The sequence below is a fragment of the Ctenopharyngodon idella genome, chromosome 1 (assembly GCF_019924925.1).
Source record: "Ctenopharyngodon idella isolate HZGC_01 chromosome 1, HZGC01, whole genome shotgun sequence".
Classification (NCBI taxonomy): Eukaryota; Metazoa; Chordata; class Actinopteri; order Cypriniformes; family Xenocyprididae; genus Ctenopharyngodon; species Ctenopharyngodon idella.
Genome location: NC_067220.1, coordinates 8,214,534 through 8,228,113, shown reverse-complemented (window position 1 = coordinate 8,228,113; position 13,580 = coordinate 8,214,534). Strand labels below are relative to the sequence as shown.

The window sequence follows — 13,580 nt, the reverse complement described above, 5'->3', positions numbered from 1 at the left end:
AGAGAAAAAAAACGGCACTCTTCGTAGGGCTGCACAATTAATCGAATTTCTAATCGCGATTACGATTACGGATGCCACGATTTCGTAATCGTTCAAAGGCGCGATTACAAGGGAAAAAAATCCACTTACATTATTCTGCGTGTTTAAGAGGTGTGTTATGAGAATGTCACGTTGTGAGAGGCGAATCACGAGCACTACAGAGTGTAAAATGTCTAACCCAGCATAAAAGGAGCTACCAGTGACATAGGTGTACACTGATATGTCGAACGCACGCGAAACACCAGCACCTGCCATTTTCAAAAAGCTGTGCACACAGCCTATATATTTACTCCATGAACTAACTCTACAAATAGATGGACCTCTCAACCGTACACAATGGACACAATCCAGAGCGACTTTAAGCGGACCAAGCGAAACATGAATATGTATTTATGCTAAGCTAGCGACATTGGGCATCAACCACACGGAAAAGGCTAATACTTTTTCATATACTGTCTACTTTCTTTGTATAACAGTTCTATCTAATAACGTATTAGACAGGACTGTTAAACAGATCGTAAACTAATGAAGACGGAGAATGCGAGCACTGTGTGCTCAGGGTCTGTCTGAACTGTTCTCAGTGCCGTCAAAATAAAAGTCCGCCGCGCCGTTAAAATAAAAGTAACAACAACAAGCGCAGTTTACGTCACTTCAGGCCTAGGGGAACATTGGTTCTCGGGGAACCACACTGGTGGCAAAATCCCCTATTATTATACCATGCATATGTTGACTTTTTTATTATTATTATTTAAAGAAAAAAACAAACCAATATATAGTTGACATTTGAGGTTTAATGCTATAGAAAAACAATAAAAAAAATTGTGTTTTCAGATTGTTTTTTTATTTTTATACAAAAATATGCCATGCAGTTGCTTCAAACAATGGTATAAAGCTATTCAATACATCATTCAGTGTAAACTGTGATAATCGTAATTAATAAATCGCAATTACAATTTCAAGGGAATAATCGACAATTATGATTTTTGTCATAATCGTGCAGCCCTAACTCTTTGTGTGATACTGATCGACTATATAAAATTATATAAATATAAAACACATTTAGAGTTATTTTTGCCTCTTTATCTTGAATATTGGGAGCATTCTAAATGATTTTAGACCAGATCACGCAGTGAAATCGTGCACTCTTGGACGCAATAGTCTAACCTACTAGACTACACTATGTAGTGTATGCGTGCACTCTCTAAATGGGTTTTTGTAAAGTGAGGGGCATACTCGACAATGTCAGATCGCACGTGGTTAAAACAACAATTACGATATCATCGTAGACAATATATATCGCACACCCCTAATCAGGAGAGTTTGTTTATTACTTATCATAAGTGTGATCCAACTTATTTTCGCCTGGTGGACAATACAATAGGTAAACAAACCCCCCTGGTTTATATGGAACATCTAGAGACCACAATATCAGATTTTAGAGTGAGCAACCACTTAGCAACCCAGAACATCCTAACCCTATCAACTGCATAGCAATATACTTAAAACACATACACACACAATATTCAGAACACCTAAACAACTGCCTAGCAACTCCATGGCATCAGTAACATTAATGAAAAATTATAAATTATGAATAACTTAATCCGCCCTATAATATGCATGTGCTCAATTTTCATGCGTCCTGATGTGTCAGCATCTGCAGATATATGTAATTTATACCTATAACACAACAAAAGCACAGGGTTTATATGAATAAAACAATAAATAAATTACAAAGCTGCTCAGAGTGAAATAGCACATCCTTTCCCAATGTTCCCAATAACATTCTGCCACTAACTTCTCTGCCAGAACAATTTAATTCCTAATAAAATGATCCAGATCCAAATTCAAATGAAAGAAAGTGGCTTAATCATTATTCAGCTGCACTGAATGTCATATGAATATTTTATTAGTAATTATTCATCTCCAGCTGACCAAGGATTTATAATTTGTTCCATTTATGCAACTAGACTTATTATTATGGTTATCATTTGAATTTATAACAATTTATAAGATTATGCTATGCAAAATGGACATTTATAACACAAATGGTATGAATATTAACATTAATATAACAAAAAAAAAAAATTCAGATGTAGTTATTCAACAAGCTGAAGTCATTCAGTTAGGGCTGTGGGTTTATATTGTTTCAACTTGTTATATAAAAAGAAACACAAAAAAGTAAGATTAAAAAAAAAATGTAAATGCTGCCAAACTGGTTCTAAACTAAAATAGTGATGATGTCATTGGTGTGTAAACCAATCTGCTCAAGGCAGGCTAAACAAGTCTCAGCTAAACTTGCTTTGCTAGTTCCCACTGCTACTACAAGTTTATGAATGTCCAGACAGCTCAACAAAAACTTGGCAGACTTTAAACGTATTACAAAAGTTTTAGTTAATTTCAGCTATGAGATCTATAAAGTCGATTACACTCTCAGGAGGAGGAAACATCTTATTTTTCTCCTTGACAAGTCGTGTGAAAGAAGGAACTGCCTCCATGGCCCTGTTTACACCAGGTATTAAGATGCGTTTTGGTTGATCGGATCACAAGTGAATGATGCTAAATACAGGTGTAAAAGGGGTCTAAAACATTTTGGAAGAGGTCTGGAAGTGGTTGAAAACGCATTCGACCGGATTGCTTTCGTAATGTAAACGCTCATGTGGTCGAATGTGTTCAAACAGCCACAAAAGACCGCCTACTGACCTAACGCGTAAACATTACAGGAAGTGCGCTAACTTTTTCAGCTGAAGACCCAAGTTTGGTTTGAAGATGAAAAATGTACCAAGCACAATGTTCTCTCACCATTCCTGATTTCTAACACACACTCACAGCGTTCGGCGTGATCTTGCGGCTGTCAGAGCAGAATCTAAAGCTGACGCTCTCCATATGTTTTCCATCGTCTCTGGTCGCATTCCTATGTTAACTGCGTGAGCTTATTTTGTCGAGTTGATCGAAAGATCTGAAAAAACCCATACATTTACCCACTCATAGACCCTACCCTCTAAAAATCAAGACAGAAGTGGATGAAAGTGCACAAAAGAGATGGATTAAAACATCAGGTGTAAACGGGATTGTGTCTCCCTCATCTACTTGCGATCCGTTCGACCAAAACGCATCTTAATACCAGGTGTAAACTGGATCCATGTTGCTGTGACTGGCTGATTACCCTGTCAGTGCAATAACGCAGAGCAATACTGCTCATAGCTGGTCCAAAAACCTGCATGAATGTGTCAAACTGGTAAAAATAGATGAACTAATTACAGACTAAACATCCTTTGTCTGTGACAGTCATGACAGCTCCACTGTTTATTTACTAATGATCCGAAAAATAGGAAGATTATTATTATTAAAAATATCCAAACAACTGTTAGAAATAATAAAGCTTTCAAAACATCAAACGAAAATGGAAATTGAATTTACAGTGAACTGAAACACCTAAACTCATAGAGGAAGCTCAATTCAGAGGTCCACCACAGGCCACTGCTACAGATAAGCTATGTGGTTTGCCACTTCCAGACAAACTTAACTACATCTTAACGGGTTTCCCGCACATTTTCGTGACAAACATGCTAGATATACTGCTCAAAGGAACAAAGAGAAAAAACTCTCAGTCCAGCTCTAGTGTTTGTGTATAGGTACCACGGTAGGCTTACCTTGTCTTTGTCCTCCACCAGGTCTGTTAGCATGTCATCTGGATCCAGAATCCCCCCGTCCTCGTACTCCACATGGTGCGTCCGTACCAGGAATTCCCCATCCTGTTGAAAACAATAGGTCCATCAGTGAAGTCCCCCGTTCAACAACAATACAAGAGACTAATCAGAGGAATTTGGAAGTTTTGGACAGACAACACGCAGTTTTGTTCTTACAATTTTTACAAATCATATTTCTGTAATCAAAAGATACACAAAAATATTAGCAGATAGAGATGTCATATATTATATTTATTTATTATAATTATTAAATGACTAGGCTAGTTTTGACTCTGAAATCTGATTGGATGAGCCACAGAATAATTGTTATTGATTATATTTCGTAATCAATTTATTTATTCAGCATCTGTGTCTTTTATCATTATGTTGTTGCCGTCACTTTACCGTAGTAAAACTCACTTCAACACACAGTCTCCTGTTGCTTAATGTTTAATATCTCACTTTATTTGAGAACGTCTTCGTTACGATAAAGATAACACATGCAAATTAGCTATTGGCTAGATGAAACGACCCACAATTGTTCAGCCAGAAATCCCTTTAGTCATGATTAGGAAACAATAGCTGCTTTAATGTCCATCTGATGTTTTCATGTGGATGAATGTATGGAAACTAAGGAAGTGATGACAATAAAAGGTGAGTTTCCTGTTGCTCAAAGTTTTAATTCTACAGCACATTAAAACCATTACAGCACAGACTGATATATACGATCCACAAAGCACATAGAATCAGATAAACTATGAGTGGCTGTGTGATGTTATGAATATATTGACAACTAAAAGGCATTTTTCTTTTATTCAGCATGACCTTGAGTGCCTTTTGCCTTAAAGGGGACCTATAATGCCTCGTTTACAAGATGTAATATAAGTCTCTGGTGTCCCCAGAATGTGTCTGTGAAGTTTCAGCTCAAAATCCCCCACAGATCATTTATTATAGCTTGTCAAATTTGCCATTATTTGGGTGTGAGCTTATTTTTGCTGTGGAGTTGATTCAACTCATCGACTAGCATGTGCCTTCATGTTAATCTTTTGTGCAAATCCAGCATTGAATTGACCCTCGTTTGTGAAGCAGTCCGGTGTAAAATGACGGCATGGTAACAACACTCTACTACAACAACTCTTCCTCTTCTCTAAAGCAGCCCAACATGGCCTAAAATGATTTCTGAAGAATCATGTGACACTGAAGACTGGAGTAATGGATGGCGAAAATTAATTTTGCCATCATATTATAATAAATAAAAAGAGGGGGGGGTTATTTTAAATTATAGTAATATTTCACAAAACGTATCAAATGGCTGCAATTAATTTCCTTCATTGACCTTGACTAGACGGGTTCCAGGTCGAATGAGAACTTGAAAATTTACGGTGGGAATGCATACAATCATGTGTACACATGTAACCAGATAAGATAAGTCAGATGGGTTAGTTTGTCATAGTTTGAATACCATCAGCTCATTACCAAACAAACTCACTGGACGACTTTCCTACCTGGGTTGGGGAAAAAAAACACTACAATGGTCTAAAAGAACGTGTTTGGCTAGTGACGCATGATGACATAACAGATCCTGGTCAACGCCTTTTTTCAGCTGAAACCTCAATGAAACTGTTGACAGACATGACAATAAATCCTAAAATCATCAAGTCATGCCATCATGTTAAACAGCAGACTATGTTAAATGTTTTATCACTGTGAACTTCAAAATGTGCAATATAGAATGGAAACATTGGCGTTTGGTCAAAACTGTGAATGATCTGTGATAGTCTTGGGGGCAAACAAACAAACTAGTATATTTTTCACCAAAAGGGTACACATTCATAGGTTCCATGGAGTTACATTAATGCAAATTAAAAACCTAATAAAACATCTAATAAATGATGAGTAAAATGTTTCTTTGTTATCATAAAAACTCATTGTTTAATGAAAAATATAAATATTTGTTTTCTGACACATATAAGCTGCTAAAAAGATATTTTTACATCAGGCCAGAGGAAATAGGATGTACAGGATTCAATAGGAAATATAAAATAAAATAAAATAAAAACATTGAGGCTATATTGAAAACGTTTTTTTTTTTTTTTTTTTTTTTAAACTGGATAAAAACCACGAAGTGCATGGATTTGGAAAATTAAAAAAAAAAAAAGTTGACATTAAAACTAATATTTAAGAATACGTTTCTGCACTACACTGTGTTCAAATTATTATGCAAGTGACATATCAGTAGGATTTTAGTACAATAAACATTTAGATTTTAGTTTTTAAAGAAAGGGTTTGTTTGTTTGTTTGTTTTATTTCTCGTATCTTTTTAGTATCTCATTTTGGTTACGGGTGGCTGAAATGCAACTTCACGCACAACTGCCAGACTGCATGGAGAGGTACTCGAGACTCCAGAAAATCCAGCAGCTTCAAATACCTGTTTGCTGCTCAACAGTGGCTTTTTTTTTATAGCTGCCCTTTTAATACATTTCATTTGTTTGACAGAAACTTCCCTTAATAAGCCTTTATCTGACCGAGTTCTTCTGTGCTTTAAATTACTCACAAATCATTTGACAGTTCGACAATCTCTATTCAGTTTCTGCAAAATATTAGTTCATGCTTTTCATCTTTAGAAAGATCTTTCTTCCCCCTCATATTGCATGTGAACTGTGACTTGCTTAATAATGAACAACCTCTTTAGGTTTTACATTTACAAGACAACCTGGAAAACTACTTAAACCTGTCTGAGATTGATACCAGTTATCTAAAAAAGATACGAGAAACAAAACAAACACTTAAAAAATGAAAATCTGAATGTACACTGTAAACTCTAACGTTCAAAATAATTAAGTAGGACAAACTTAAATTAAACAAATTAGTTCTGTCAAATCAACTTTTATGAGTATTTAGCACTTTCTTTTTCTTTCAAGTTCACAGAACTGATATATTTTAAGTTAACTGAACGGTTTCATTATTTTGAGTTTTATGAACTTATTTTTTTTTAATTTAGACAAACTTAAGTATAACTGAAACTGGGCTGGGATTTCTATTTCCCAGCATGCTTTGCCCATGGCACTTGAAAGGGAGAGTAAATGTTAAAATTAAGTGTTATATAATGTTTTTTTGTGCAAGATTAATGTTAAATGGGGGGTTCAGTAGTGATTAATGTTTTGTTATGCTAATTTAGAAGAGTTTCTGTTAATGTGGGTTTTTGGAGAGTTACCATCATGGTGCAAGTATGTTAAATGCTTTATATTGTTGTACTCATTCAGCAAGTGTTATACCATGCTATTGTTAACATGTTAACAAATTAGCATTTTCTGAATTAGCTTGTTATAGCTAGCTATGTTTACACTAATTAAAATGTTTACATTGAGGTTACATGATTATTTTAAGTCAAATGTATGAATTAATGTACTCAAACATTTCAAGTTGAAAACAATTAAAATGTATGAGTACAAAATAAAAATCTGACAGTTCTGCTTACTTAAACTTTGAATTTCTTAACTTAATTTAGTCAATTTTTTTGAGTTTTGCCAACTTATTCAGGTTTACAGTGTACTAAAATCCTATGATATTAGTCACCTCGAAATACACTGTGTTCCAAATTATTATGGAAGTGACATAAGTAGTAAGTAAACTTGATTCATTGATCATGTAACACATTTGTATAGATGGTCAGATGTTCTTGCTTCAATACAAGTATAAGTTTCTAGACATCCCATCCTGTAAAAACTCAAAAGGCCACTGCACCCTCATTATATTATATTATATTATATTATAATATAAATATAATATATTATATTATATTTGAGCTGCTATCAAAGACGCAGCTTCAATCCTTAAAAAACATGTTAAAACGGAAGCTGATACCATCTGACCACTGAAAAAAGGCAGTTCCTCCAATCCAGAATGAAACAGTGACTCTCAATTCAACCCAGATTAACACACACTGATATTTTTTTGTGAAAGTGCTTTCTCTGCTTCAGTCTCAACAGGAAGCAGCAGTTTGCATCCACCCTGCTGGTGTGGAAAAGTGTTCATGCCGTTTAGGCAGATATGTCCGCTGGGACTGTTTTCAGCTTCATGAAACCATCTGAGCAACATTTGCTTTGGATGATCACAACACACCTGGTGCTTTTTACACACACAAGCTCCCATAACACTGGAAGAAAGAAACTGTTTAGACATTTAAAGCTGGAAATATTAATACAGATTCATTATCAATAACGTTACATTATGCCAATAACAAGAAACTAAAAAATATGGAGTATGTGAGAAGCTACAGAAAACTGATTATTTTGTGGATCTGCATGATTAATCGTTAAAAAGATCACAATCTTGATTCAAACACCCACACAATCTTATGCTTTCAGCTGTTTATTATTAACTCTTTCCACGCCATTGACCATGTTTTTTTGGGGGTTTTTTTTTACTGTTATACAGTTTATTACGCATCTTCTGAAAGAGTACTGAATCTCCTGATCAAAACACAAGCGAAGAAGCAGTAAAAACAAGCGATGCATTTGTAATCATACGCATATGTAAATTAATGTGATCATCAATATTAAACAGCATATAAATCAAAACTGCCCAACGTTACCGAATGAAATGTCGACCCAGGACGAGCTATAGGACTGGGAAGCTTTGGGGGTGTTGATGAACTGGATCGACTCCATCTGGGTTTTGATCATCGTTGTGAATTTGTGTTAATTCTGGGGACCATGAAACTTTTGTGAAAATGATCAAAAAGTCTGGCAACTTTTTTTTTTTCAAAAATGCTGGCGGGGAAAGAGTTAAACCTTTGACAAGTAAGATCACAGCGAACCTTCAAATCTGCATTGGCGTTGGGACTGACCCAGCAAGAGCAATTGTATAGGTATGATACAGCTTCACAGTCTTTTCAACCACAGTATCATTATTTCTGTTACAATAATTTCAATTATCACAGAAGTACTGGAATAAAAGCTTATAATTCGGATATAAACACTGATGTCTATGGTAGTGATCAAAATATAGTGAATCACCTTTTGAAAGTAACTTGATGCTTCAAATAAAGATTGTATTGATTACATAGTTATGGTAGTCATTCATTCAAGAGATTCGTTCAAAAACACTGATTCAGCCAGTTATGAAACAAGTGAAGTCTTTATGAGTGAGTCATTGAATCATTCATTCAAGAGATTCGTTCAAAAACGCAGATTCATCCAGCATTGAAACAAGTGAAGTCTTTATGAGTGAGTCATTGAATCATTCATTCAAACCAATTAAAAAAAAAAAAAAAACTCAAATCAAATGTTTTTTGTTTTGTTTTTTAAATAGACTGCAGCATTTTGTCAGAACATCTAATAAATTACATGTTATTTTGTTTAGTTGCCTATTCAGAATCGTGGGAGAATCTCTATTTTAAACTAAATCGTGATTTATCCAGAATCATGTAGCTCTACTATTTTGTGTCTTTTTGTTCTTTCTCCCACAAATCCCTTAAAACACCGTGAGAAAACCAAAAATACAAGATCTGATTACCTGTGCATTAAACAGCAGGAAGTTCTGAGAAGCTGTTTGGTCTCAAATGTCAAACACACCCAGTAATCAGCCTCTCCATCTTTGAGAACTGAGAAGTCATTTCAATATGCACTAATTGTAAATGATTCCTCACAGCTACAATCTTTAATTAGAGTTTTTGTTTTTTTGCAAAGGCAAGACCATTATAATTACTATGGTGTATACTGAGGGTTAATAATCTGAACAAACCCCTAACACAAAGTACTAAATGTCAGCATGTAATTAATCCTGAACAGTTTTACAATACATCAAATCATGTGGCTTATTGAGGAGAGGTGTGCAATTATTTTCTAAGTGATTACACTTACATTTTTGATAAAACAACTCAAAAGACTTGCAATCACGGAACGCACAACAACAATGGCATTTTGCGTTTGCTTCTATCTTAAAGTCATTAATCAATTATGGTCAATAACTGTCTTAATTGCAACCCATTTTACCTTTATAATCTGAGGTCACTTAAGAACTAGTATGAGCAACTAGCTGTTAGCCAAGGAGCAATCAGTCTTACTCTTCAGCATCAAATTAGACCAATCTTATAAAAAGTTATGAACAGTCTGACAAAGGGTTTATGTAAATTTTGGGGATGTGATATCACTAACCCGGGAAGAAGCTCGTTGTAGTCCCTACTATCCGTTTGCTGTAGTCCTTAAAAAGCAAATTCTGTAAAAGAAAATATCTCCCTTTGCATTGAACTTTGAGCGTCGCAACTTTGCAGATGTTGTTTTTGCTCAAACAGCAACATTACACACTAACTAAAGTTAAAAAAGTGAAATTATAATCAAGGATCCCTTTAACATATTAGAGGTCTTTGTACCATTAAAGCTTAAAGCATCCACCTCACTATAAACAATTATTAACATTATATGTGAACCTCAAGGAACACATTAAAATAATAATATTAAAAAAATAATAATTCCACAACCCCTTTAAGAAAGTAAATAGGCTCATTTTTCAGCATATGCATAGGAACGGTCCTATAGGACTTGATATTGCACACCCATTGTGACATTTAAAGCCAGGGCAATTTGTTGTAGTGATGTCTGCTGACACTGATGGCTTTGTGCTCTTGGAAGTGTGCCGTGTGTAGTGATCTCAGCAGTGCTGCCTGCCAAGTCAGCTCTCCAGCCATCCTCAGAGGTTAGTAGCGGCCCGGCAGAGCCCAGCTATGGCAGGATAATAAAGCAGTTTTCCTCTGCTGTCAGTTAATCTCGACCGGTCAGTAAGATCTTGAGTGGGACGGACACTTTTAATTCAGTGTTCTTATAGGACTGCTTTTGGGGAGTAGACGGACTACTAACTATATTTTCAGTCATAGCATGACAAAACACACTTAGACTTTGTACAGACAAGTGAATACTTAAACACACTCCTTAAAATAGCTTGTCTCTGTCAAATAGTGTTGGAGAGTCGAATCAATTTTATCAGACCAGTTTTTTCAAGCACTCTGTCTAACATCAACATGAAACCAAAACTTTACTTTTTTCTTAACATATTCTTCTTTCTTAACATATATGTTCTTGGTCTTATTATTAACGATTCATCAGTGCGTCAGTTTTCCTAAAGAAAACAAAAGTTTGTCTTTATAACCTTATTCAAAATTTAATAAAAACTTTCTCCTCTTCTGCAACAATTTTCACCCTCCAAATACATGTCATAAAGACCACTTTTTGTCCCAGATTTTTTTTTTTTTTTTATGTCTTCGTTGTCTGCCAAAAGCAATAAATAAAATAATAATAACAAAAATACTAATAAGTAAAGCTCTTTTCTTCAAAATACTATATAGTTTTATATTTCACTAAAGACATATTTGCTCTGGTACATTAAAAGTTTGGGGTTAGTATGGTTTTTAAAGAAATTAATTCTATAATTTGACTGTGAATTAATCAAAAGTGACCTGTTCTATCTTCATGCAGCATATATTCTCTGGCTCTGTAGGCATCATTGTCCGACTCCAGTTCGAACTGAACACCGCTACTGACAGTTTCTGACATTTTCAGTGCGTGAGATTGTCCTGTTTTGTTGTTGTTGGTATGCCAGAGCATGAGCTCTTAAAGATCTGCCCTCTTCTTGAAAAGGGGCGGGAGCAGCAGGCTCATTTGCATTTAAAGGGACACAAAAACTGTGCATTTTTGCTCACCCCCAAAAAATGGCAATTTTAACATGCTATAAAAATGATCTGTGGGGTATTTTGAGCTGAAACTTCACAGACGCACTCTGGGGGCATAAGAGACTTATTTTACATCTTGTAAAAAAGGGCATAATAGGTCCCCTTAAAAGCTTATTTGAATAATCATACAGTCACATTTGCAAAACAGGACCCTGCGCTTCATTAATAATGTATAACGCGTTTTCTTTGTTGACATCATTGTAAATCAGCAATAATATAAACTAATAACAGCTCATATCTCAAAGTAAATGTAAATTAAACATCCATCCATATCATAGACACATTTGCATCTCAAAATTTACATCTAAACTGCCTATGTGAATATGCACAAGGTCTAAGCAAGTAGAAGTGCATCACGGATGCACTGCTATCATAGATGAAGGGCTCAATACTTCAGTGACGCATGAGACCCAAGAGGTGGGTTGACAGAACAGATAAAGCGCCCACGTCTACCCCAGCACGCCTGGCACCGTCCCATCCAATCCAACTGAGCCAATCTCAGCCGATAACGTCCATCAGTCAGGCATACTAAAACCTCCCATAAAGCCAGCCATCTCAGCCCGAGAGCCCAGGCCAAGCTAATCAAACACAGCCTGCCACCTGCATTTGGAGATAGGGACCGATTAATGACACGGCTGTATTCGTCACATAAGTCTTGCTTTATTCCAACTGGCATTTAGAGAAGCTGGACAAAAGGACTAGCATAGTTAACGGTGACCAAGCATTGCACTGTTAACGAGGGATGGTGCTCAGTGAGGACTAATATAAGCATGTATTGATATCAAAGATAGTGGAATACAGTTGGGTCTTATTTATTTATTAATGATAAGAATACACACACATATATATGTATGTGTGTGTGTGTGTGTGTGTGTGTTTTAAAACTAATAAATCCTAACAAAAGTGAAGTGAAAGTCACTGGTATCAGAAACTAACGATCTAAGTCAATTTCCCAGACATATACTGTGCAGTCTTAAAGATCATATTTACATATTTGAGGCGCAGGACAAATCTGTTACCACAGTATCAGATTGCAGGAATGTCTAAAGATAATGAATATTCAAAACAATAACCAGAAATCTGAAAAACGGCAGTGTTGACAGCTCAAGATCACGTGATCTGTGCTTGAGGGCACACCCGGCTACCAATCGTACTATGGTGAAGGCTGGGTGAAGGCATACTTTTAATATTAATGAAGCGAGTAACGTCAGCATGAATCGAGTAATATTCATAAGCTTCGCTTTCCTCGCAGAAAGTTCTCAAGCAAATATGTCTGAATATTCATGAAGCAGGCCTTCGTCATAGTAGGATTCACCACCCGGTAAACAGGTGTAGTTTTTAATATAATTTCGATTAAATATCTCCAAGTAAGGATATTTAAACAATTCATAGTGAATACTCAAACTCATAAATTAATATTTATCAGGTTGTGTTATCGATTTCAAACTTAAAAACAATACATTACCTGTTCAACAATCTTCTTGTATCTTTGAGTGGCTTGATCGATCAAATCTCGTACCATCCAACCGTCTTTACACGGGACGACAATCCGCGTTTCCCCGAAATTTACCGTCACTTTCATCTTAACTTGTTCACCAAACGTTCAAATATCCTCGTAGTTTGTTTATAGCACAGTTTCTCTCAAAACCATCGCCGAGGAGTCAACAGGTGTCATTGGTCAACTGTTACAGGTGATCTTCCTTCTTGTAAAGTCTTCAGTAAGCCAATATTAAGTCCATAAACGGAATAATCATCCAGTAACCACATTCCAAACCACACTTTGAAGATGATTACACAGTCCTGGATGACAGAGAAAAAGTCCTGATGTGTTTTTTTCCCGAGTTCGCGCGCGCAGAAGTCCAGAGTGAAACCGGAAGCGGCAGATAGTGAATACCTCTTGACTATCGTGATTGACGGCCTGCTTTGTGAATCTATAAACGCGCTGTCCCCTTAGAATCATTACTGCGGAAAGGAATAGGTGACTTGACACAGAATGAATAAGTACTAAAGATAGGGAATCACACATAGGCTATTCTAAGAGAATAGAGAAAGAGAGAATAGAGAGTAGAGTTTTAGAGTTTCTCCTCACTTGACAGTATAAATAAACTCTCCTAATGCCACATTTG

General features: G+C 35.8%; 1 protein-coding gene across 2 annotated transcripts in view; it reads right to left on the bottom strand.

Moving 5' to 3' along the window:
- pard3ba (par-3 family cell polarity regulator beta a) overlaps positions 1-13,367 on the bottom strand; it is a 166,673-nt gene extending 153,306 nt beyond the window's left edge. Inside the window, exons 1-2 of one of the 2 annotated variants that reach the window (XM_051897448.1) lie at positions 12,920-13,367; positions 3,693-3,794 (exon numbers count right to left, since the gene is read on the bottom strand). In XM_051897448.1, coding sequence (XP_051753408.1) covers positions 3,693-3,794; positions 12,920-13,036 — 219 coding nt within the window. In that variant the 5' untranslated portion in view covers positions 13,037-13,367. The remainder of the gene's footprint in view (positions 1-3,692; positions 3,795-12,919) is intronic. The other variant, XM_051897457.1, reaches the window with a different exon arrangement.
- Between the last annotated feature and the right edge of the window lie 213 nt (positions 13,368-13,580).